The 26,995-nt window shown below is 31.4% G+C and overlaps 1 protein-coding gene across 2 annotated transcripts; it reads left to right on the forward strand.

The window, feature by feature from the left end:
• The first annotated feature begins 1,201 nt into the window (after window positions 1–1,201).
• On the forward strand, window positions 1,202–26,863 carry LOC139528395 (all-trans-retinol 13,14-reductase-like). Of its 2 annotated transcripts, none has more exons than XM_071324371.1 (12): window positions 1,202–1,471; window positions 4,517–4,702; window positions 5,495–5,604; window positions 8,769–8,900; window positions 11,930–12,134; window positions 13,751–13,948; window positions 18,001–18,120; window positions 18,383–18,503; window positions 19,416–19,546; window positions 21,459–21,625; window positions 22,354–22,513; window positions 23,460–26,863. In XM_071324371.1, exons 1-12 carry the CDS (start codon window positions 1,255–1,257, stop codon window positions 23,603–23,605), a joined length of 1,893 nt encoding a protein of 630 aa, XP_071180472.1. In that variant the 5' UTR covers window positions 1,202–1,254; the 3' UTR covers window positions 23,606–26,863. The 2 variants fall into 2 exon arrangements, with proteins under 2 accessions (XP_071180472.1, XP_071180471.1); XM_071324370.1 differs by lacking the exon at window positions 13,751–13,948 and adding an exon at window positions 13,994–14,191 and having other exon boundaries at window positions 1,203–1,471.
• Window positions 26,864–26,995: the final 132 nt, after the last annotated feature.

The raw sequence follows: 26,995 nt of genomic DNA on the forward strand, positions 1-26,995 counted from the left end.
AGAAACAGAAACATATATGTCTATGGTAGGAGTTTTTTTTTTTTTTTATAAAAATGTGTTTTATGTGAAGTATAAAGCAGAATTTTCAAATTGTGAAAAAGACTTTTGATCTCTTACTGTATATACTGATATGCATTTGTACATTAAATGCAACTAAAAATGGTTTTGAGAATTGTTCTGTATCGAAAACGTACTGAAACTTTGACATTTTTAGTTATTCCGAATTTTTGCATTTTTGGCGGATCCAGGGGGTGGGGGGTGGGGGGGGGGGGGGGGTCCGGGGGTTGAAACCCCCCTTTTTTGGCCGATCAATGCATTTGAATGTGGACATATAGTTGGAACCCCCCCTTTTGTCCTGGGTTGGGAACCCCCTTTTTAAAATGGCTGGATCCGCCCCTGTGATGTTATGCTATTGTTTCATAAAAGAGAGAAGGTTTGGTACCATTAAAACGTTTAATCCCGCTGCAAATGTGTGCACCTGTCCAACAGTGGTTGTCGTTTGTTTCTGGAGTTCATACATTGTCATAAGTGTTTCTCTTTTCTCGGTTTTATATAGATTATACAGTTGTTTTCCCGTTTTTAATGGTTTTTACACTAGTAATTATGGGGCCCTTTGTAGCTTGCTATTCGGTGTGAGCCAAGGCTTCGTGTTGAAGGCCGTTTTTCAATTTTCATCCTAGCCCCCCCTCCCCCCCCAAAAAAAAATCAAATGGTAGCTTCCACATTGTATGAATTTCACTTTATTATACTACATGTCATTCTGCTGATGAGCATTGTTTGCTGACATGAATGAATGAATGAATGAATCAATCAATGAATCAATGAATGAATCAATCAATCAATCAATCAATCAATCAATCAATCAATCAATCAATCAATCAATCAATCAATCAATCAATCAATCAATCAATCAATCAATCAAAATCAATCAATCAATCAATCAATCAATCAATCAATCAATCAATCAATCAATCAATCAATCAATCAATCAATCAATCAATCAATCAATCAATCATCGATCGATCAATCAATCCATCAATCAATGGTGGCGTATTAAGTATCCATTGCTCATTAGGGACAAAATATTTAGTCACTGAATCAACCAGTTGAACTTATCGGAGGTCATTAACGTCTCCATGCTTTGCAAGATCAAATATCATTTTGGTCATTAGTCATTCCCTGAATGATAATACATCCGTTATTACCTCCCCTTATTTGTTTTTGGCCGAAGCAGCAAGACAGACTTTAGAAAGGATGGCGGTAGACATCGGGGTGTTCAACTTTGTTGAATATTTAGTGACAAACCCATCGATTCTTATTGCAATAGTTCTTATTTATTGCTTCATATTCGGCCTTTCTATTTTATTTTCTGGCCCAAAACCTGGGAAAAATCCATTTTCCATCAAACATGTTCGACCTGTGGAAAAGCTTGTGACTGACCAAAGTCAAAGAGACAAAATTCTTAAACAGAGTATGTAATATCAATATGAAAATATGAAAATAACTTAAGAGAAGTTGCTTCAAAAAAAGATGAAGACAATTTTATTTTAATGATGAACAGGTCAGGAATAACCACCAATTGGTCAATTAAGGTATTAGCTGAGGAACCGTAATTCTTATGGTCCTTTTTATTTTTTTTTAATTTACGGACAATAGATATGGTCCACAAATAGTCAACAAATAACATAAGGACCTAAGAGCTACGGTTCCGCAGCTAATACCTTAATTGACATATATGGGTATAGACAAATTGACATATAATGCAGATATTTGGTAATAAAATGCTAGTATGAGATAGGAGCATGATTTTGCAACTTGCAATCTATTTTATGACCCTTATTGAGTCCTCCGAAAGTTTCAGTTTTGTCAAAGCCTGCTGCATCTCTTGAGAATTCATGTGTACAACAATTCTTTTGCTGAAACATTTGTACTATTGACCATGATTAACTTTTGATAATGAAAGTCAGGTATTAACAAAGAGCTCTTTTCACCTGTGGAGTTGTACTCATGATCACAATTCAATTCAATTCAATGTTTTATTAAAGTCTCATCTCTCAACAAGTACAATCAATCTTTATACATTGTAAAATAACACTAAATAAAATGAGAGCCATTCTATACAGAATTATAAGAGACTATTAAAATGCATATAGATGTAAAACACAATATGAAATAAAATACTATTTACAATATATACACATGACTGCACACAGTATTGATGTCCATTGATAGGTGATTAGTGGTTAATTTATCAATTAAGAATAGACAAGATAACAATAGAAAAACTGCAAATACAATTATTGATTAAATGCAATATGTTATGTGACTATACTAAACTAGGAATGTTTGCCAAGTTTTTATACTCTAATATGGTTTTAAGAAAACAATGCTCCATTTTTGGTGGAATAATTTGCTTTGAAAAACAAAGAATTATACACCAATTGGTCTATATCATTATATGTCAATTGGTGGATTATACGTCAATTGAATTTATCTCAGACTAGAATAACTATTGAACGATTGATTGGTGGATTACCTTTAAAAAAAAGTAGATGTCATTGTGGTGTGATTGCCAATGAGACAACTCTCCCACAAGATATCTAATGACACAGAAATTAACAACTATAGGTCACCATACGGCTTTCAACAATGAGCAAAGCCCCGAAATGACAATGTTAAACAAGTTCAAACGAGAAAACTAACCACCTAATTTATTTATAAAAAATGAGTGAAAAACAATTATGTAACACATAAACAAACAATTACAGGCTAAATTCAGGTTTAATCCACCATTTGACGTAAATGTATAATCAGATACCCAACCCCCACAAAAAAAATAATTAAATATTAAGATATATAGAAGCATCTTTTTGCATTTACCATAACAAGCTTTGATAATCACTAAGTGATGACATGTAGCTCTAATTGATTCTGACACTTCATGCTGCATTTTTTTTTTCGGAACCTAAAAACTAAAATGACCCTCCTTTTCCTACTATAAATTCTGAGATCTCATCTATTAAATCTTATTTTTGTTCTGTAGTCTCTTCCTATCTATTCCAACTAACAAATCTTAAAGGGAACTGATGTAGACTTGAGGAAACCAATTGTTAATACCCATCAATTGGTGGATTATATCTCAATTGAAGTATAACACACATTTTTCAAAACACAGCACAGGAAGTCAGAAGCAATTACATGTCACTTATGAGTACTCATCAAAATTTAAGATGATATATATGCAAAATGATGCTCAAATGTCTCTTTAAAAATATTTATGATAAAAACTGCATTGTACATTGATGTACAAGTACCTTTATTGGTCTTAGTATCTCACTTTTTGTGAAATGGTGGATTATACCTTAATTGAGGTATACTGTAAATTCAGAAATTATTGCATGCATTTATTATTGCAATTTTTGAAGAATGAACAAAAATGAGAGATGAATTATTGCGATTTCAAGAAGATGTGCATAAAGACATTTGTACCATATATTAAAATGCGAGTTATTATTATTGCGATACTCACCCAGTCACATTATTCGCAATAATAAAAACATCGCAATAATTTCTGAATTTACAGTTATCTATCAAGGATTTGTCTAGTGGTATATATATCTTTCTATACAAATCCTTGAATCTATCAATTAATGGTTATTCCTAACCTGTTGAAATAAGATTTACAAATAACTTAATAAGCAAATTTTACATTGCAAATTAAACATGAATGAAAGTCAAAATAAATACCAAAATGACATTTTATCACCAGATGAGCAATTAAGGCCCTTTGGTGGTCTTTTTTTCTCGGCACATTAGTTCTGTTTTATTTTGCCATCTGGCCTGGACCTTCTTTACATGGTCCAATGTTTGGTTGAAAGTATTTCTTTCGTAAGGTTTGTTTCCTGGCTAAGTTGATGTGTGGAAATTATTTTGTTTGTCCGACAAGTGTCGGAAACTCCCATTTTAATTATTTTTTAGATGAAAGTACTCAAGTAACAAAATGAACATATATTTTCATATCGGTTGTCCATCCCTGGGTTAAATTTTAACTTATCATTATGGTTTAACACATGTATTGTTACCATCGGTTTAATTTTAATCCCAGGTTATTTTCTGTTGTTCTGCATGTAGTTAGATAAATTTAAATCTAAATAAAGAACTTTAAAGACTTACATGTAAATTCATGTAATCAAATTTATCACCTGAAGCAGTTTTCTATTAACATTCTGTGAACATTTAATGCATTCATGAATCAAAAAGAAATTGAACAACAGAATTTCATTCCTATGTCAAGTAATATAAAAGGTTAAACCCTGGGTTATATTTAACCAAGAGTTATATTTAATTATAACATGCATGTGATGAATATGTGATGAACAAACTAGTTCTGACCACCGATAACCATTAAATGTGTGGAAAGAGGAATTCACCCCCCCCCCCCCCCCCCCCCCAACAAAAAAAAAACCCCAACCCCGACACAAACATAACTTTCACATTCTATTGATTTCTTTTATAGAATTTAAGCCATATAAGGTGCCATCAGAGAAACTAGATGCCATAGTAATTGGTAGTGGGATAGGAGGTTTATCAACAGCTGTGTTACTAGCTAAAGCTGGAAAGAAGGTCTTAGTTCTAGAACAACATGACCAGGCTGGAGGCTGCTGTCATACTTTTATTGATAAAGGATATGAGTTTGATACAGGTACTTTTTTGTCAAAATTTATTAGTAATGGGAGAGAGATTTTCTGTATATGTTGAAGTATTTATTAGCTTAAGTTTACATGAACACTGTTTTAATATTTTATTTGAGGAACTGCATGAATTTGTCTGTAGTTGAAAAAAATATGTGTAAGTACAAAGTGGGAGGATCAAAATTTTTATATGATGTTGATCGGTTTACAATACTGTCATGACTGTAAAGGTGGAAATTTTCACGAAGTGTTTTTTTATTTTATTATTAATTTTGTGATACATGTATAGATAAAATCATGAAAAATGTCCCCATTACATAAATTAAATGTTGAAAAATCAGAGACAGGAACAAGAACATCATGAAAATAAAACCAAGCAAATAAGTTCTATAATAGGAATTACAAAAAATCACTTACAGTATATACAATAGAGAGGCTAATAAGTAAGTTTGATAATATAAATCATGAATAAATTAATTTGAATAAAGACCAACAAAGAAAAGATACTGGACAAACACCAAGAAGAAAACATCAATGAAGCAAACAACATAGAGATGGGTAAATAGAGATTTTGAGGTACATATATTTTGTAGCTACATGTTTGTTGTAGGTTGAATTAGCTTTAACTTTCCCCCAAATGTCATGGGTCACTGCAGTGATAATGAAAATTATAAACTGTATCATAAATGTCATAAACATCTATTTAGAAGAGGCACTTACTTCAATTATTATCATTCATTTTAAGCTGGAATATTATACATATTTTAGACTACATGTAGTACATTTGTGATCTTATATTTTAGGTATCCATTACATTGGGAAGATGTATGATGGTCATCAAGATAGAGTGTTGACCGATCAGCTGACTGGAGGAGCTATAGAGTACCCACTTATAGAAGAAATTTATGACGTGGTTAGTACAACTGTGGGATAGAAATGACTACTGTATATTTAGAAATTATTGCAATGTTTTTATTATAGTGAAAAATGTGACAGGGTTATAAACGAATAATTGAAACTTGCATTTTGATTTTTTTTTTATATGAACAGGATTTTTAGCAAAATTGCAAAAATTGAAATCGCATTTTAGTCTAAAATGACAAAAATCGCAATAATAAATGCATGCAATAATTTCTGAATTTACAGTATAAAAAAATACCTACATTGTAGCAGAAATATATTGTACCTATATATAGCTACTTTGACATCATATGTCATAAGAAGGAAAACTTACAAGTTTTAGGTTATTCCATTACTTGTAAACTTCTGATAATATCTCCTTCATGTTTTTATACGACTGCAAAATTTGAAAAAATTTTCGTCGTATATTGCTATCACGTTGGCGTCGGCGTCGTCGTCGTCGTCATCCGGCGTCCGAATACTTTTAGTTTTCGCACTCTAACTTTAGTAAAAGTGAATGGAAATCTATGAAATTTTAACACAAGGTTTATGACCACAAAAGGAAGGTTGGTATTGATTTTGGGAGTTTTGGTCCCAACATTTTAGGAATTAGGGGCCAAAAAGGGCCCAAATAAGCATTTTCTTGGTTTTCGCACTATAACTTTAGTTTAAGTTAATAGAAATCTATGAAATTTTGACACAAGGTATATGACCACAAAAGAACGGTTTGGATTGATTTCGGGAGTTTAGGTTTCAACAGTTTAGGAATTAGGGGCCAAAAAAGGGCCCAAATAAGCATTATTCTTGGTTTTCGCACTCTAACTTTAGTAAAAGTGAATGGAAATCTATGAAATTTTAACACAAGGTTTATGACCACAAAAGGAAGGTTGGTATTGATTTTGGGAGTTTAGGTCCCAACAGTTTAGGAATTAGGGGCCAAAAAGGGACCCAAATAAGCATTTTTCTTGGTTTTCGCACCATAACGTTAGTATAAGTATATAGAAATCTATGAAATTTAAACACAAGGTTTATGACCATAAAAGGAAGGTTGGTATTGATTTTGGGAGTTTTGGTCCCAACAGAATAAGGGGCCCAAAGGGTCCAAAATTAAACTTCGTTTGATTTCATCAAAATTGAATAATTGGGGTTCTTTGATATGCCGAATCTAACTGTCATGACTGTGTATGTAGATTCTTAACTTTTGGTCCCGTTTTCAAATTGGTCTACATTAAGGTCCAAAGGGTCCAAAATTAAACTTAGTTTGATTTTGACAAAAAATGAATCAGTTAGGTTCTTTGATATGCTGAATCTAAAAATGTACTTAGATTCTTGATTATTGGCCCAGTTTTCAAGTTGGTCCAAATCGGGGTCCAAAATTAAACTTTGTTTGATTTCATCAAAAATTGAATAAATGGGGTTCTTTGATATACCAAATCTAACTGTGTATGTAGATTCTTCATTTTTGGTCCTGTTTTCAAATTGGTCTACACTAAAGTCCAAAGGGTCCAAAATTAAACTTAGTCTGATTTCAACAAAAATTGAAATCTTGGGGTTCTTTGATATGCTGAATCCAAAAATGTACTTAGATTTTTTATTATGGGCCCAGTTTTCAAGTTGGTCCAAATCAGGATCTAAAATTATTATATTAAGTGTTGTGCAATAGCAAGTCTTTTCAATTGCACAGTATTGCGCAATGGCAAGAAATATCTAATTGCACAATATTGTGAAATAGCAAATTTTTTTTTAATTAGAGTTATCTTTCTTTGTCCAGAATAGTAAGCAAGAAATATCTACTTGCAAAATATTGTGCAATAGCAAGATTTTTTTTTAATTGGAGTTATCTTTCTTTGTCCAGAATCAACTTAAATCTTTGTTATATACAATATACAATGTATATTCACTTTTTACTACCAACTGATAAATTATAATAAATAACATTCAGTGATAACAAGCAGTTTTTTTTACATCTTAATATTTTATGATGTATTTAAATGAGTAGTTATTGTTGCAAACTCCATTAGAAATTTTAATTGAGATTAGTTTTGGAATAAGGGAAAGGGGGATGTGATTAAAAAAATTGGGTTCAATTTTTCTCATTTGAAATTTCATAAATAAAAAAGAAAATTTCTTCAAACATTTTTATGCCCCACCTACGATAGTAGAGGGGCATTATGTTTTCTGGTCTGTGCGTCCGTCCGTCCGTCCATCTGTCCGTTCGTTCATCCGTCCGTTCGTCCGTCCGTCTGTCCCGCTTCAGGTTAAAGTTTTTGGTCAAGGTAGTTTTTGATGAAGTTTAAGTCCAATCGACTTCAAACTTAGTACACATGTCCCCTATGATATGATCTTTCTAATTTTAATGCCAAATTAGAGTTTTTACCCCAATTTCACGGTCCACTGAACATGGAAAATGATAGTGCGAGTGGGGCATTCGTGTACTGAGGACACATTCTTGTTTTGAGAGGATTAATATTCAACAGCATAGTGAATTGCTCTAAGAGAAAACAAAAATTTTAAGTTCATTAGAACACATTCATTCTGTGTCAGAAACCTATGCTGTGTCAACTATTTAATCACAATCCAAATTTAGAGCTGAATCCAGCTTGAATGTTGTGTCCATACTTGCCCCAACCGTTCAGGGTTCAACCTCTGCGGTCGTATAAAGCTACGCCCTGCGGAGCATCTGGTTGTCATTTAGAGGGAGGTTATGAGTTAGTGGAAATATCATTTTAGATATTATTATCTTATTGATTTATAGGAACCTTTATGGATTTCAGCTAATCCAACTCTTTAGGTTCGACATGTCTGACTTTTAAAGAGTTAATGAGATAATCACATCAATAATCTCTTAAAAAGTGTCGTATAGTAATATAACAAACGTGAGACAGCACCTCAACAACTTTAGAAAATCAAAGAAACTTCAGAAAATGCCTGTACCAAGTAATAAATTTGACCGTTGTTTCCATTTGTTTGATGTGTTTAATCTTTTGATTTTGACATTTAATAAGGGACTTAGTTCTGAATTTAGTTTCGTAGTTCCATATTTTTGTTATTCGACTTTTTCATGTAAAGATATGTGAAAATCATTGGTCTTAGTTTATTTGCTGAAACTTAGCCAGATATTTGTTACATTTGTTCCATCTTTGTATACTGTGTCAAATGTGAATGATTTAATTGTAGGTTAGACTAGGAGATCCAGCAAAATCTAGAGCTTACAACATAATTTCAGGGAGAGAGAGATTAGAGAAATCATTAAAGGAATATTTCCCTAAAGAAGAGACAGCTATTAAAAAGTTCATGGAGTTCTTAATAGTAAGTTATTGATATAATTAGCTTTAATTGTTTTATAAAAGCAATGTTTACCTTTGCTTTCACATATTAAAATATGCTTTTGTTTATATTATAAAATTGAGAATTGAAATGGGGAATGTGTCAAAGAGACAACAACCCGACCATAGAACAGACAACAAGCAGAAGGTCACCAATAGGTCTTCAATGTACATGTATCAGGCACTTGCTTTCACAACTATATAAACTAGACTTTAAATAGTTATTACAATTGTGAACCAAAGTAAACAGGAAAATTAAATGGTCCAGTCTTTACTTAGTCTGTAAATTCAGAAATTATTGCATGTATTATTATTGAAATTTTGTAAAATGCAGTAAAATTAAAGATTAATTATTGTGATTACAGAAAAAAAAAACCCCAACTGCATACAGATATATATGTATCAGGCCAGTGTTTTTTAATTTGTTGGTTTACGGATTTTACCAATGAAAAAGTCGGCTCGGTCGGTCGGCAAAAAAAATAAAAAAAATATGCCATTTTGTCATCATTTCTTAGATTTTAGTTCGATGAAATCAGCTGTCATAAACATCGCATGACATTCTAATAATTTCCCGTAAACAAAAAGTGGACGGGGACTGCACGGATATCGTCATTTCACAAACATGAAAAACAGATTCGCGTAGCTCTTAATCAATTCCCGATAACTTAGTGCGCTTGGTGAATTACGATCTTCAAACACGAAAACTGATAAAGAAGAAAAAATGTAAAAACGTCGTATGAAAATAAGTTTCAACACACATGTCAACAAACGTAATGGACTCGTCCACTGGAAAAACGAGAATATCGGATTAATCTGTTGTCATGCATTCCCGTTTTTTTGGCCAAATGGACGATATTTTTTTATGATCTATGAAGCAAGAAAATTTCAAATGATTTGTTAATATTTAGTACTTTAACTAACTTGATGTCTTCTACCTGTCCACATTTGGACAAGTCTATTTCTATCAGATGATGCATCTTACGGACTGATGACAAATACGGTAAACGAATTGAATTTGTAATTGGTTTTAAACACAGGTTTCGTTTCGCAAAATTATTTGCGCAAACCACATTTCAAGGTCAGTTATAATTGATTTGTCTATTTTTAGAAACGTAAACTGGAAGACTTTATTTTTTTCACTACAGAAAGTGTTATCAATTTTGATAGTGATTAATGCATTTCATTTCATAAAAAAACGAGTTTTTAATTATTTTTTAGGGATAATGCATTTGTAACGGTCGGCGGGAATAAAAAAGCATGAAAAGTGAATTTTATTTTTATTCTGGAAATCGGCAAAATCGGGTCGGCTGATCCGTAAACCAACAAATTAAAAAATTCTGGCCTCAGATATCAGAAGGCAATATCAACTTATTGAAATATTCACCAAGTCACTCTATTCACAATAATAAAAACCTGGCATTAGTTTCTGAATTTACATGTTAACAAAAAGCAGGCAGTTATTAGATAGGCAGAAATACTAGACTACAGTAAGGCTCAAATTTTTATTAAAGCCATTGGGAAGCATACCATCATTCATTTGCATAAGGTCAATTTCTATATGATGCAGCTCATGTAATTAACTGTTGATTTGAATGCATCATTATACTGTGGTTTGATTTTAATACAACCGCAAAAATAAAAAAAAAAAATGGTCGTATATTGGTATCCTGTCGTCGTCAGCCTCGTCCGAAGACTAATGGTTTCCAGATAATAACTTTCGTATAATAAGTAAAAAGAAATCAATAAAATTTTAACACAATGTTTATAACCACAAAAGAAAGGTTGGGATTGATTTTGGGGGTTATGGTCCCAACGGTTTAGAAATTAGAGGCCCAAAGGGACCCAAAACAAGTATTTATCTAGTTTCAGGACAATAAAATGTGTATAAGTATTTCAATTGCTCTGTTATTGTACCACAATGTTCATACCATTAAGTAGAAGGTTTGGATTTATTTTAAGGGTTATGGGGCAAACAGCCTAGGAATTCAGGGCCAAAAAGGGGCCAAAAACAAGCATTTTTGTAATTTCGGGACAATAACTCATGTATAACTATATGTATCTCTCTGACATTGTACCACAAGGTTCCATATAACTAACTATATGGATCTCTCTGATGTTGTACCACAAGGTTCCTTATAACGAAGGGAAGGCTTGGATTCAGTGTAGGGTTAATATCCTTGAACATTTAGAAATGAAGGGCCAAAAAGAGTCATTTTTCAAGTTTACAGACAATAACTTGTGTTTAAGTGTATGGATCTCTGAAATTATACTACAAGCTTTCTTACTACAAAGGAAAGGCTGGAATTGAGTTTTGGGGTTCTTGCTCCAAAAGGGGGGGGGGGGGAGTGAATGGCCAAAAAAGGGGCCCAAATAAGCATTTTTGTAGTTTTCAGTCAATAACTTGTGTTTAAGTGTATAAATCTCTCTGAAATTATACCACAAGTTTCCATACTACAAAATTATGGCTATAAGGGTTATGGCTCAAATCATTAAGTAAGCAATTAGGGGCAAAAAGGGGGAAAACAAGGGTTTGCTGGTTAAAGGACAATTTAGACAATTTAAGCAGTGTAAGGGAGGTAATCTCATAAAAATTTAAAGAATACTGTTATATATATGTTTGATTACTTGATTTCCTTCCTTAAATTTTTTCTCATTTCAGATACAAAAATTTAAAAAATTTTCTTCAAATATTTTTTTTAAGGGGATTAATAACAGCACAAAACAAAAACAAAAATTTTAAGTTCATTAGATCATATTCATGTTCATTGTGTGTCAGAAACCTTTGCTGAGTCAACTATTTAATCACAATCCAAATTCTGAGCTGTATCAAGCTTGAATGTTATGTCAATACTTGCCCCAACTGTTCAGGGTTCTTCCTCTGCGGTCGTATAAAGCTGTATGGTTTGCCTATACCCACAAAATCCACAAAAATTGGTATCCAATGAATAAAACTTGATCCACAGTATTGACTTTTTTCTTGACTAAATAAACCTCTATAATGGTCTGTTACAGGAGAGTAGAAGCAGTTTCACAGGATATTTTGCCATGAAGGTACTACCAAAGAGAGTAGTAAAACTCCTGATAGCCACAGGGATATATAAGTTTATGTTTAGATCGTATGCTAAGTATCACGGTACATCTCTGAAGACTTTACTTGATGATCTGACAGACAATGAAGAACTGAAGGCTGTTTTATCTTACTGCTGGGGAGATTATGGTAAGGCTTGTGTTCAGTTAATCTTTTCCAGCTGTGTACAAAACTCTTTTGATCATAATTTACCATGCAAAAATTCCATGTCAACTTTCACTTTTTTATCAATTACTCACACATATAAACCTGATTTCTGTCAGCTCCAAAAAATTAAAAGATGGAAGTTAATTTATTCCAACATAATTATGTCATTTGTATATTGTTTCTACATTTAAATAATACTCTAACGAAATGATTCACACAGGCGTTGGTTCACCACATGGAATTTAATGTTTCTACATTTGTATGTCTAGATATTTAGTGCCTTTTATAATTTTTAAAAATCACTTTCCTGACATAGTCTATAAAAGAGTAAACTTTAAAGCATTTTGGGTGAAAGAAAAAACAGATTTAGACTGAGGAAAATTCAGACTTGATGTTTTGGTAGATCTATAGCTTTTTAAAGTATCTTTATTTGAAATATATTGAAAAAGTATTATGTATTATGTTTTAGAGATTGAAAATGGTATACCTTAACCAATCATTTGATTTAATTATTTCACTATTGAACAATTATTTATTTATTTTTGACATATGGTTCATGTAAATTTTTCTGCAATGAAGTTTGAAATTTGAAAGATTATCAAAAACACCATTATCATACTTTAACATTTCAAAACATTTCCCCCCTCAAATTTAACCTTATTACACTTGAAAAAGGGATAAAATCTTTTTGAAAACATACCTGTGCAGGACCTGCAGAGAATCTTCTTGTCAAATTGATTTGGAGTATGTATTTCTGTATACACCTTGGAATGATAATCTGTTGTTTGAATTCATGTAATTTTCATACAAAGAAATGAATGATTTCAAAGTGGGTGAGTTTTATAAAAGTTAAGATTAGTTAGATAGTGTTATGGGTTGAAGCTATAAATTTGCATTTTTGAAGACATGTATTTTAATTTTCAGTTGCAACAGATTTTTTATTTGAAATAATAGAGGAATTTCCAATAGGTCAAATCTTTTGATCTTGGACTGAACCTGTAAAATCATTGTAGGAATAATATGTTCTGTATAAAGGATGATATTGATTGACAAATTGAGAGTTAAATGAAATTACATGAAAAATTCTGTTTAAAAAATAGGTCTTGAAATATATAAAAATAAATACAAGGTTGGATTTTAACAGATACATGTATCTTTAGATTATAAAGGACAAAAAAATCATTCTTTGGTGATTAAAACCAGAGTTCACTGATGCTTAAGGCCATCATTCAGATTAATTGCTATCAGGAAATTAAAGAAAACCATTATTACCTATTCTCAGTTTCTTGGTATTTGAAAAAAAATGAGTTAAACTAGGACAATTTGCATTAATATCTAGTTTGAAAACTTTTATACAAATTTTATCTCAGTCAAGGTTCATGCAATCCAGTTGATGCTAATCATGTTTATGACAATGAGGGTTACACAGCACCTTAGCTAACATTATTGATTATTAATCATCAAAGACCAACCTTATCCTTTAGCTTTAATATTTATGAAAAACTAACCAATTTGCACTTGCTTTAACATTTAATCCTTTACAACCTAGATATTAACCTTTTGTATGGGAAATCATGCATGCTGTTTGTATATTCCAGGTACTTATCCTTCCAACACATCCTCAATTATGCATTCGGCACTCCTCAACCTTTTCATATCAGGAGGTTATTACATCAGAGGAGGACCAAGTGAAGTGGTCTTCCAGACAATTTTAACCTTAGAAAAATTTGGAGGTCGAATCTTTATGCAAGCACCGATCCAGAAAATTTTGATTGCTGATTCAGGTCGTGCTCATGGTGAGTTTTATATATAGATTTTACAAATGTAGACTTTGTTTCCAGGAGTGGTTCCATCTGAGTCGTCTCTGCTCTTACATGCAGCATTATTTAACCACTATGAGGAGGGTGCTTACTATATCCGTGGGGGATCAAGTGAAATACCTTACCAAATTGTACAAAGATTAGAAGCATTAGGAGGCAAAGTTCTGGTTAAAGCCCCTGTACAGAAAATTCTGACTAATGACCAAGGGCAGGCTGTAGGTAAGTAATGTTTGTCAGTATGCATGTGCCTATCAAGAGCTTATCTAGTAAAATATGCTAGTGAAAAATGTATTCTCTCTCCTTATAATCAGTGATGTTTGTGTAATAGTCATTCTAATTTTAAAAAAAAAGATGATTTGTTATATGTTATAGTACAATAATGTCTACTATGGATTCTGTTATATAAGTGGGTACCAATTTTCATGGATTAAGGAAAGTTGTAATTAAGTTATGGGATTTCATTGTTTTACAAAAGTCTGCAAAAACACCTTTAGAAAATTTGTATTTCTTTTACATTTTTAAAATGAACCTATGAAATCAACGAAAATTGGAATCCCAATAATAAAAATGAATCGACAGTACAATGTATTCATATAAATGTACATGTATCCTTATCCCTTGGTTTGGGTCTTCTGCTTTACTTATATCAGTAGCATTTTATAAGGGATACTGTTAACCAATTTAGAATTTTCACAACTATTCAGTTAAAATTTACCAAGAATATAATGATAAAAATGTAGCGAATAAGTTAGACTTGGATTATTTCATTTATGAATACATAAACAAATTTAGAAAATCACAATACATAAAAGTTAGCTTACAAGAGCTTAAGAGGGCTCGCTGGTATAAATCTTTTTTTTTTTATATAGGATTTCGCTGAGATATAATCTTTACTTTATAATTTTCAAACGTATTTTTACGATATCTGTTTTACTATAATCACATAAATCCAATATAAAATTTTCTATAAATGAACTTTATCTTATGCTTAATAGAAAAATAAAACCTTTGTTTTCAAAATTCAAATAGGGAACATACTTTATATAATTGTATCAATTATTGATACAATTATAGAAAAATAAAATAAAAAAATGGGGTTTCTGTTCATATAAGCTCACAATCTGCCTTGGAAAGAAGCATACATTTTTTTAAAGGTACTTTTTATTCTGTTGAACTAATAGGAGAAAAAGGTAATATCGAAATTAAAAAAGAACTAAATTACAGAAATCGTTCAAATTTCACAACAGTTTAGTTTAAGTACCGCTTATTTGAAAATATTAAATAATAAAAAATATAGGTCACCGATGAGTTTAAATATTTCAATTTTAATGGCAAATAATGTCATTTTTGCACCAAAGGGAGATAACTTGGAGATTTTTCAATGATATATATACATTTTAAAAGTCATCTGGTGCAAAACAAATTGATTATTCTGAATGATTTTTGTACCATATGATAAAGTAATAAATTAAATTTGTAAAGAAAAAAAAATGTTTAATTTTTTTCTGACATTTTTATACCCTTGAGCCTCCTTAAAACCAAAAAGGATCCACATTAATAAGTTGGTTTACAGTAACCTTTAGAATGTATGTACAACTACTGTGAAAGTTTATTAAACTCTTGGGTAGGTATCAATATTCAGAGATGCTGAGAGATTATTTATATACTTATACTATGTACTATGAGCTGAAATAATGATTTGAAAAGTTCCATTGACTTTACATCAATTCAGGTCATCTGAATAATAATGAATTAATAGTAATTTATGTTACACAAAATATTACACTGACTTTTCAACAAAGGAAGACTAACTATAAAAATCTGATGAAGGTTAAAGCATGATTAAATTCAAATTCAAACAGTCGTCTGCTAGATTAAATTCAAATTTAACCAGTGAGATGGAAGGGTGAAGGCAAAAGGATACACATTTATGTCTTGTTCTTTTAATCCTTATGTTAAAGAGCTAGAGTGGGGTGCTCATTTTCGCCACATCTTTCCATGTTTTCTACAGTTTATGTTCAGGTCTAAATGTTTTTGAAGTATACTGATATTTCGATATGAAGATAACTTCAAATGCAAAATATACTTAAGCTTGAAAACCGGTTTGTTTTAAGAAAATCATCTGAAAAGTTAGATTAAAGGGTGTTTGAAATTTCCGGATGTTTTGTCAATGGGGGACACATATTCGCCGTTTTTACACATCTATTTAAAACCAAATAACCGCAGCTTTTAACAATTTTTATCAAATCAATTGCATTATATACAGTTGGAAAAAAGTATTGCAACACCAAATTGAAATTGAAATTAAAAAAACACTTTTCATTTTTTAGGGATATAATTTGGTAAAATAAAACTAGTTAAACATTATTTAAGTATCACCTGAGTTTAATCAATAAATATCGACTCGATATTTTTTTATCTGCACATGCAGCTACTGTACCCGTAAACAGCAAAACAGTTGTTTTTATCCTCTTTGTTTTCAACCCTTTAAATAACCAAATTTTTAAAGTTATGTGATTGACACCTTATAATGGGTCCTTGACAACTCTTAACTGCAGCCAGATGGCAGATTATCAGCACAAGGAAGCAGGGATGTCGATGTAAAAACTGCACATATTGTTGGTCATCACCATTTCACTATAAGTCGTTTTGAGAATAAATCAGGCAATAAACGCTGTTAAAGACATTTCAAGATAATGAAGACCCCCTATACCATTTGCTAAGGAAAATCAAGCATAATGAAGGTTGGTCAGAAGGAAACCCATTGCATACAGGACAATCCTAAAAAGAGAGTGGTGGCCATACAGGAGCTTTTTAACAAGAACTGTTCGAGATCGACTCATCGCTACTGGTGATCGTTCGATAAGACCATTTCGGAGACCTTTGCTAACGAACAGACACACAGTTTTCCGTATCCAATGTAGTGCAGAGCTTGCCAAAGTTGGAAATTAGCATCGTGGAGGAAGATTCAATGTTCAAATGGAATTCGGTTTATCTTCCATGGCACGATCGTAGCCCGGATTTCAACCATATCGAGCATATTTGGGACACTATTGGGCGGAAAGTGCGCGAAAGGACACCCCAGTTCAAACACATAATGAAATAAACAATGCCCATATCAGAAATGGTTGCTGCTACCTTAGCAACAAATTAGTCGATTTATGGCAGGATTCAGAAGACGTTTAGATGCGGTTATCCGTTTGAATGGAGGCTGCGCACAAAGTACTAATTCTTTGGCGTATAACGATCAACCATGATATGAACAGTCATCTAAGGATTAATTTTGAAATGTCTGACATTGTAAAGTTCAACTACAGTAAAAGTTGTAAAATGCATTTTTTGGTACAAAAAACACTCCATTTTGGTATTAAAATTGTGGTTATATAAATCATTTTTTTTCAAACATTTTTTGTTCGTTTCAATGCCAATGTTATCATAAACTATGTTTCAATAATATTGTAGACATATTTTATTATATTTCATCCAAAAAAAGAGGCTCATTTTTCAAATTTTAAAAAATCAAGGTGTTGCAATACTTTTTTCCATGTGTATAGATGAATAGCAGACATTTCAAAGGTATAGAGAATTCAAAATTAGGGCATTCAGTCAAATATTTACTTAGAAATACTTCTTTGAAATCGTGTTTTTTTTCAGGAAATTGTCCGAAATCATTGTCCGTTTTTCGGTCATTTTCGGTAGGAGCCGCAATTTTGTCTCAGTTTAAAAAAATATTATATTTGTTATAAAAATATAATTTATGGGTACATTTCTTCCATTTCAGCCATCCTTTGAAGTTTTTACACCTCAAAATCCTTAAACGGCGAAATTGTGTCCCCGGCGAAATTGTGTCCCCGGCGAAAATGAGCACCCCACTCTAGTGATTATATTTGACTAAAACTAAGTGTTTTAAGGAAGTAGTTTATTAAGTGAATGCTTTGTGTTTTAAATGTTTTCTTTTGTTTTGTTCTGTATCTTTCTGGTTTCATGTTTTTTTCTGCATACTTTGATATTCAAAGATATAATTTTAGGTGTGTTAGTTGGTAAGGGAACTAACTCCTGTGAATTGTTTGCTAAGAACATTATATCCGACGCAGGAGTATCCAATACATTCCTAAGACTTCTACCCAAGGAGGTTGCTGTTAAATCAAGTAAGTGCTATTAAATAGTCAGTTTTCTCTGGAGATAATACATCAAAGATTAGTGAATAAAAATATAAAGACATTTACTAATATTTATTTCATCTGCATAAGACTTATCAATGGCGCTAGTTAATTCAGGAACAAAATAACTGTAAATAGATTACTTTTCATTAATTGTTCTTGAAAACTTCTGAACTGAAAATACCGGTATGATGGCAAAAAGTAGTAAAAGTGCAAATTCCAAATGACATTGTTTTTATTTAACTTGTAGGTATTTATCCAATGATAAAGAAAGTAGGAGAAAGTTTTTCATTTATCTCAATGTTTGTTGGTTTAGAAGGAACTACAAAGGAATTAGGACTTAAAGCTCAAAACATCTGGGCATTTACCAGGTAAAGTATCCTCTCAAGACATCTGGGCATTTACCAGGCTCTCAAAACAATTGAGCCTTTACCAGGTAAATTATCCTCCCAAAACATCGGGGCATTTACTAGGTGAAATATCCTCTCTAAACATCTGGGCATTTACTATACTCTCAAAACAGCTGGGCATTTACCAGGTAAAATACCCTCTCTAAACATCTGGGCATTTACCAGGTAAAATATACTCTCAAAACAGCTGGGCATTTACCAGGTAAAATACCCTCTCAATACATCTGGGCATTTATCAGGTAAAATACTCTCTCAAAAGATCTGGGCATTTACCAGGTAAAATATACTCTCAAAACATCTGAGCTTTTACCTGGTAGCAGGTAAAATATTGTCAAATCATCATGACATTTAGCTGGTAAAATATCTTCTCAAAACATCTGGGCATTGACTAAGTAAAATATCCTGACTTATTCATTTAGTAAATGTCACCTCAGTGTTTAACCTTTATAATAAAATTTAAAAAGACTTGCAAATTAGAAAAATTTCCATTTCAATCTGTCATTAGCCATGTTAACATTTGGGGGAAAATTCAAATGTTTACAAATACTTGTATGTAAAAAACTTAATTTCAGTAAACCAATTATATATCACTTTTCCCATTTATTTATGCTTACAATTGTTTCTAAGTTACGCTGCATTATGATGGTTTGATTAACAGGAAAGTAATTTTACAGTTAAATCTACTACACCTTCAATTACAGATTGACTTGCCCTAATTCTTGATACTTTTCAATGTGATCTTTAATACTTCTTCTATTTCCCACTTAATTTATAAATGTAATTTTAATTTGACCTTATGTTGTTGTCAATATTTAATTGTCTGGTATTGTTATCATGTGATTTGTCTGTATATATTAAGCATCTTTCTTGCAGACCTGATGTTGAAGAACTCACTAAAGAATATATAAACTTATCAGTGGAAGATGCTGCTGAAGCAGAAGTCCCTCTCTTGTTTGTGTCCTTCCCTTCAGCCAAAGACCCCTCATGGTCTGAGAGATTTCCAGGTAAGTTTTTATGCCTCTCCCCTTATGATAGTAGAGGGGCTTTATGTTTTCTGGTCTGTGCGTCAGTTCGTTCGTCCATCTGTCTGCTCATTCGTCAGTCCGTCTATCTGCTGTCCCCCTTCAAGTTAAAGTTTTGGTTCAAGTTTATGGTCAAGGTAGTTGTTGATGAAGTTGAAGTTCAATCAACCTGAAACTTAGTACACATGTTCCCAATGATATGACCTTTCTAATTTTAATGTCAAATTAGACTTTTTACCTCAGTTTTAGGGTCCACTGAACATAGAAAATGATAGTGCCAGTGGGGCATCCATGTACTGGGGACAAAAACTTGTTCATGTTTGTGTTCATTTTATGACATTGTGAGCTTGAAAAAACTTACTAAATTTCAAATATAAAAAGAACTTATATCAAGTAGATGTTTTATAGTACATGATTCATAAATCTAGAAAATACCAGAAGAGAGCTGATATCTGTAAGTTATATTTCAATGCTGTTCTATGGGCCTCTGTGGCTGAGTTTTCTTAGTGGTTTATTGTCGAGCCTGCAACTTTTGTTGCAGAAAGCTCAACATACGGATAGTAATCCGGCGGCGGCGTTAGCTAACTTTTTAAAAGGTTTATATATTAGAAGGTGAAAGACCTGGATGCTTCATACTTTGTATATAGATGCCTCATGTTACGAAGTTTCCGTCAGTCACATGTCCAATGTCCTTGACCTCATTTTCATGGTTCAGTGACCACTTGAAAAAAAAGTTCAGAATTTTTGTAATGTTGAATTCTCTTTTATTATAAGTAATAGGATAACTATATTTGGTATGTGCGTACCTTGCAAGGTCCTCATGCCCATCCAGCATTTTTCACTTGACCTTGACCTCATTTCATGGATCAGTGAACAAGGTTAAGTTTTGGTGGTCAAGTCCATATCTCAGATACTATAAGCAATAGGGCTAGTATATTTGGTGTATGGAAGGACTGGAAGTGTACATGTCCAACTGGCAGGTGTCATCTGACCTTGACCTCATTTTCATGGTTCAGTGGTTATAGTTAAGTTTTTGTGTTTTGGTCTGTTTTTCTCATACTTTATGCAATAGGTCTACTATATTTGTTGTATGGAATAATTGTAAGGTGTACATGTCTAGTGGGCAGATGTCATCTGACCTTGACCTCATTTTCATGGTTCAGTGGTCAAAGTTAAGTTTTTAAGTTTTGGTCTTTTTATCTAATATTATATGCCAAAGGTCAACTATATTTGGTGTATGGAAATATATTATGATCTATATGTCAGTCCCGCAGGTTTATTTGACCATGACCTCAATTGCACGGTTCATTGCACAGTGTTAAGTTTTTGTGTTTTGGTCTATTTTTCTTAAACTATAAGTAATAGGTCAACTATATTTGTTGTATGGAAGCTTTGTTAGCTGTACATGTCTGCCTGGCATGGTTCATCTGTCCTTGACCTCATTTTCATGGTTCATTGGTCTTTGTTTAGCTATCTTGGTTAATGTTAAGTTTATGTGACAGTTGTAATCAAGCTTTATACTTAGGACTATCAACATAATATCAATGATTAGTAAAGAAGGCGAGACATTTCAGTGTGTGCACTCTTGTTTATTGAAATCACAAGCTTGTAAACTCTTAGGTTGTAAATTGAAACCTTACATTTTTTTTAGGAACATTTGCATTGCTATCTGAATTGACAAAGATTTTCAATTTTTTTTACTTAAGGTTGGGGCTCTCTCCGGGTAATCTAGCTTTTACAAACAATAAAAAAACTAGTGATTGCCAACCAAGTATTATGATAAAATGGTATTGGAACTGAATGTGGCATAAAAAAAATACCTAACAAATAAGTTAAGGTACAAACATTGCTGTTTTTCATGTCAACTTCACTATGTGTTTTTCTTTGATTATAGGAAAGTCTAATCTGCTGATCATCACCATATGTCCCTATAAATGGTTTGATAGATGGGAAGATGAGAAGGTAAAGAAAAGAGGAGGTGAATATGATGGACTGAAGAATGCTATCGGCAGACAAATGTTAAATCAAGTTATACAGATGTTTCCTCAGATAGAAGATAAGGTTTGTTATTTTAAAAAAGGTTTTACACTATTGTTTCAGGTAAGGGTGAAGGTTGGTACCTATTAAAATGTTGAATCCTGCTGCATTTGTTTATTGATAGAAGATAAGATTTCTTATTTAATAAAGGTTCGAAGTATTTTTAGATTTTACCTCATTGTTATTAAAATAACATACTGCTTATAAATAATACACCTTATCCATTTGTTATCAGTTTGGAAATAAGAAATGAATTGCTTTGATATAGTTGTCAATTTGAAGATTAACAGGAAATACATTTGACAAATCATACTGATCTACTACCAAATAATCACCAAATACTGAAATTGATTGATGGTGATTGTTATGCAGCATCAGCACAAAATGGCTATAACATGGCGAGGTCAAATACTAAAATGGTCCATTTATAGCACAAATGAAACTTTATCCATAATGTTAATTATAAAATATTGCCATGAAACAAACTATTTATTTATCATATAAACCAAAGGAAATATATGTTGAAAATCATAAGACAATTTTCAATAAACCAAACTCAAGTTGAGTTACACTGGTTGACCTGAGGTCAATTGGTATAAACAATGTTATCATACAATTGGTCCTTTCTGTGACTTAAAAACATAAGCAATGTGAATGCCAATTTGACACAAATATACAGGAAAGTGCACTTATTTGAAAGACGTCTTATTAATAGTGGCATTCACATATAAGATTTGATGTATATTTAATAGATTGCCTATACAGATGTGGGTTCACCTTTGAGTAACAAGTATTACCTGGGTTTTGACAAAGGTGAGATGTATGGACTTGACCACACGATGCAGAGGTTTTCACCTGAAGTATCTTCAGAACTACGAGCACAGACTGACATTCCAGGCTTGTTTCTTACGGGTAAGTACAATCATGTTATTGTTAACTATTTTTCCTAATTATATAAATTTTAATTGAGTCCATATGTACATAGCACACAAGTTCCAGGAAGTTTTACACTCCTTCCTAGGAGTCTACTCCAGTATTTGGAAGAAGGGGAAGAATTTGTATATTGATTTTATTTTTTTCACAGTAGGTATTTAAAAGCCAAAATGTAAATGGATTGTCCTTTCCTAAGAGTCTTTTGACAGTCATTGAATTCACCACAAATTATTAAAATCCTGTGAACAATGTTCATTCAATTTGTCATTGATGTATAAAAAGCTGATAATTATTTATACAAGTAAATTTTTAAAACATTTAAAAAATTTCTGGGATATGGGATTTAATTTTTTTCTTAAAATCGGTAAACCGCAAAAGTAAAGATTTTTTTCAAATGGACAAATTTTCTACAGGTCCTACGATAAGATTAGTACAACTATTGAATATCTTAACTTATGTGGTTTTATGCAGCTCAGGTTCATAAAATAAAATTACTTAATCTAAGATTAAAGTCAGTTGTGGAAGATTCACCTAACTAAAAAGCACACTGAATAACATTGTCTTAAATATTTTTATTTATCCGAGTGTAAAAAGTACAATTAAATCCAGTTGACTTGTATTTAGATGAGTCGCTCTATCAATATTAACTTTTTCCCAACTTGTAGAAATGATGAAAGTTTTCATTTTAGCCTATCAAATCATGTGTCATTTATCAAAACCATAGCAGTTGTCATTTTAGCCAACCAAATATACAACATATATTAAAAGCAGTTTAACTAGTAGATTTCTTTATTTACAATAGCAACTGAGGAGATCAAAGTTCTATAATCTAAATAATGGAAATTCAGAAACTATTGCAAAGGCTACTTCATCAAATCATTCAACTGTGAATGTTTTCTTTAAACCTTATTGTATTTTTCTACAGGTCAGGATATATCGACCTGTGGTTTTACTGGTGCTATGTTTGGTGGAATGTTCTGTGCTGGTGCTGTATTGAATAGAAAACTCCACAATGACCTGGAAACTCTTGTTAAAGAGATCAGAAAGACCAATGACACCAAGAAAGAGTAACTTTGTAAACCAACACAAAAATCAAATCTGTGATTTAACTTATATAGGGTATTTTATATTTTGTTTACTTAGTTAATGTAATAGTTTTTTTTATACAATATGACTATGTAGAAAAATTATGAATTTTAATTTAGTTTAAACATAGTCAAACCTGCTTAAAAGACCACCTGTATTACACAAAAACCTGTGTTAAAAGACCACCAATTTAAGATCCCTCTGTAGTACTTTTCATATAAATTAAACCTGTATTAAAAGACCACCTCTCTTAAGAGACCACTGTTTTGCTCTCCCTTTAGTGGTCTCTTATTAAAACAGGTTTGACTGTATTTGTTTATAGTGGATTGGGAAACAAATTATTGCAATTTGTATTATTCCCTTTCCACTTTGCGGGTGCGAGTTTAGTAGAGGTTCTTTTATAAGATATGACTCTGTACAAAAATTTTGAATGTAAATTTAAATACTGCTATTTATAATTCTAATGCAACAACGTTTGTAACGTTCATTTTGATTGGATAACGTCACTTTCTTACATGGCATCAATTGACAATTGATGCTATGGGACGTACGCGCAAGCGCAGACGGCATATGACAGAATTTAAATACATGTTTTAACGTAGTTTTCTGTCAGTTTCATTAGAATGGAGATAACAATATTGTATTTTAAGCTCCGACGGCATCAATTTGGGATGCTATTTATGATGATTAAGTTTATGTATGTTTTTAATATATTGATTATTGCCTGTATGATTTTTACATATCTTTCTATGTTGTTCTATGTAATCTGTTATTTGAATATGATCTCAGATATTCAGTTATAAATCAATAATAAGTTAAGTTTCATTTACCAACTGTTTGTACCCTTTTCAAAAAAATTTGAAAGGAGATTTTGTTTTAGAAGAAGTCAATTGTTTTTGTCTTAAATTATTATGAAGAAGGAGTATTGAAATAATTACTTAAAGTGGTTATTTTCAATTTTCAATTTTTGTGAATTTTAATTTGGTAAGATTACCATGTATGGTTTTAGTATAACAATTTTAATAGACTGGTGTTAGTTTTGTTTTTGGTTAGTATTTTGTCAAATTAAAGGGAGGTAACTTACTAACACATTCTTATGAAGAAAACAATGTTATATTCTCTTTATCAGATTGTGTAATCAAATTACTATATTTAAAGTACTTAAATACTATACCAACCAAGAATCTGCATTATGTACTGTATATTCTCCTTATGTAAGGTTGTACTTTATTCTAAAACTGATTTTGTAATGTCAAGTTGCAAAGTCTAAATCTAACAAAGGATTTATGACTTAAGTCAGTCTATTCTTGCCATAAGATATGAAATATTTCTAAACATTGTATTACACATTGAATGTAGGTTCCAGGATTTAAGAAGACACAATTTTTGCAGAGGTTAATTATTCCTTAATTGGATAGTGATTCTTTTTGTTATATTTTAATGTCCTTAGAAAAAAAATAGTAAAAGTTTACATACTTATATATAGTATTTGATCAGTGGTTCTTGTCTTTATAAAAGGTCTGAGAAAAATACATGTCATAAACATGTTGGTACAATTTTAACAATCAATTCTAGTCTTAAAATTTTTCATGCATAGTGTCTGTGGTCGAACCTTGTATTTTCTCGAGACCAGCTTTTGACCATAAAATAAATAGATGTAGACATGTTAATTTCATGTTTAAACTAAATTTCTTTTATTTATTTACTACCTTTTTTCATGATTTGAAAGTAAACATCCTTGATTTTAAATATTCCTAAAAAGATTATGATTATGATTTTATAGTTCTCTAATTATTTTTTGTATATACATCAACTGAAACGTTGAGCAAGGTTCATCACTTAATGGAGAATTGAAGTTCAAGGTTATTTCTCCTTTTATTTCATTACAAAAAAACATTTGTTTTTCAGATTTTCATATGGTGCAAATACTTAAGATTTTTAACATGATAAGTACATATATTATTTGAGTCAGTTTTCTTGTGAAAGTCCTTCTTATCTGTGTAATTATTGATCAATACATTGTTGTACACTTTTCCACAATGAGAGGGTTTTTCCAAAATATTTAATAATTGTTTATTTTTAATTTACAAAAACTATGTAAATTAAGTGCAATTGTATCAAATGTGCTATTTTGTGTGCGAAAGTGAAGTTTTAACTTCCGTGATTTGTTTTTTTTTTACAGCAAATTTTCTGTAAAGCCCTTTCTGAAGTCACATGCTAGAATCCAGAAAATATGAAAAATAAACAAACCATGTAGCAATTTCTTTTACCCACTGATTTAAAAAAAAAAAAAATTATAGATGTGCTTTGCATTTTGTTAACTGTTAATTAATTTTGAAAACCTCAGTAAATGACAAGAATAAGTGCATCAATACATCAATACAAGTGGTCTCCGTTTTACATATTGACTTTTCCAAAGTATTTTATTTAGATTTTAGTCTTGTAGAAACCCACCTCTATCCAATCCAGGAAAAAAAATTCTGATTGTATTAATTTCTCTTCAATTTTAATACTGAAAAAAAAGAACTACATTTAAATAGGAAACATATTATTAGTATTATATCTTAATTAATAATGATAGGCCAGGAATTCCAAAAGCTGTAATTTATTGCTGTGTAAAATGCAACTGCACATGCTCTCTATGAAAACATTAAAACAATACAAAGAAAAACAAACACAAGGCTTGTTTAAAGTTAGAATTTCATGATTGTGACATTTTTTAAGGAAATTGAAAATTTGCAATGGTAATTTGAGATGTCAGAGCTTTTATTATTATGTTTTGCTATCATCATGTTACTATTTACCTCAATGGACATTTTTGTACTGTAAATTTTGAAATTATTGCAAGCTTTTTATTAATGTGAATAATGCAACTGAGTGAGTATCGCAATAATAAGAACTCACATTTTTATATCTGATACATATATATGTAAGCAGATTTTCCTGACATCGCAATAATTAATCTTGCATATTTGTTTATTTTTCAAAGATCACAATAATAAATGTACGCAATAATTTCGTAATTTACAGTATTAAGTCCTTTAGATAGTTACCAAAGAGAAGACCATGACATTTGAATACAAGTATTAGTTTATTCGAATTGCATTTTTCAGGTATAAATCATTTTTGTTTAGCCAAGTGATTTTCTGTGTTCCTACTATTATTTGCTCAGTTATATAAAGTTTCAGTGGGCATTAAATTAAAATGTGATTCAAACTTACAAATAAATATAATTTGCACAAATGTTTTTTTTATTTCTTTTTAAAATGTTATAATTATGTGAACCATATCTGTCCTTCTTTTGTCTTCCATTCATAGACATGAAAGAGGAGCCTCTTAATTCAAGTGGTCTGACATTGTGAGTTAAAACCCTGC

The sequence above is a fragment of the Mytilus edulis genome, chromosome 6, assembly GCF_963676685.1.
Source record: "Mytilus edulis chromosome 6, xbMytEdul2.2, whole genome shotgun sequence".
In the NCBI taxonomy this organism is placed as follows: Eukaryota; Metazoa; Mollusca; class Bivalvia; order Mytilida; family Mytilidae; genus Mytilus; species Mytilus edulis.

Bases quoted from the DNA above. Each gene is read 5' to 3' on its own strand.
- LOC139528395 (XM_071324371.1), top strand. From the start codon at position 1,255: ATGGCGGTAGACATCGGGGTGTTCAACTTTGTTGAATATTTAGTGACA. The intron at 4,703-5,494 runs GTACTTTTTTGT...CTTATATTTTAG, and splicing joins AGGATATGAGTTTGATACAG to GTATCCATTACATTGGGAAG. The intron at 19,547-21,458 runs GTAAGTTTTTAT...CTTTGATTATAG, and splicing joins ATGGTCTGAGAGATTTCCAG to GAAAGTCTAATCTGCTGATC.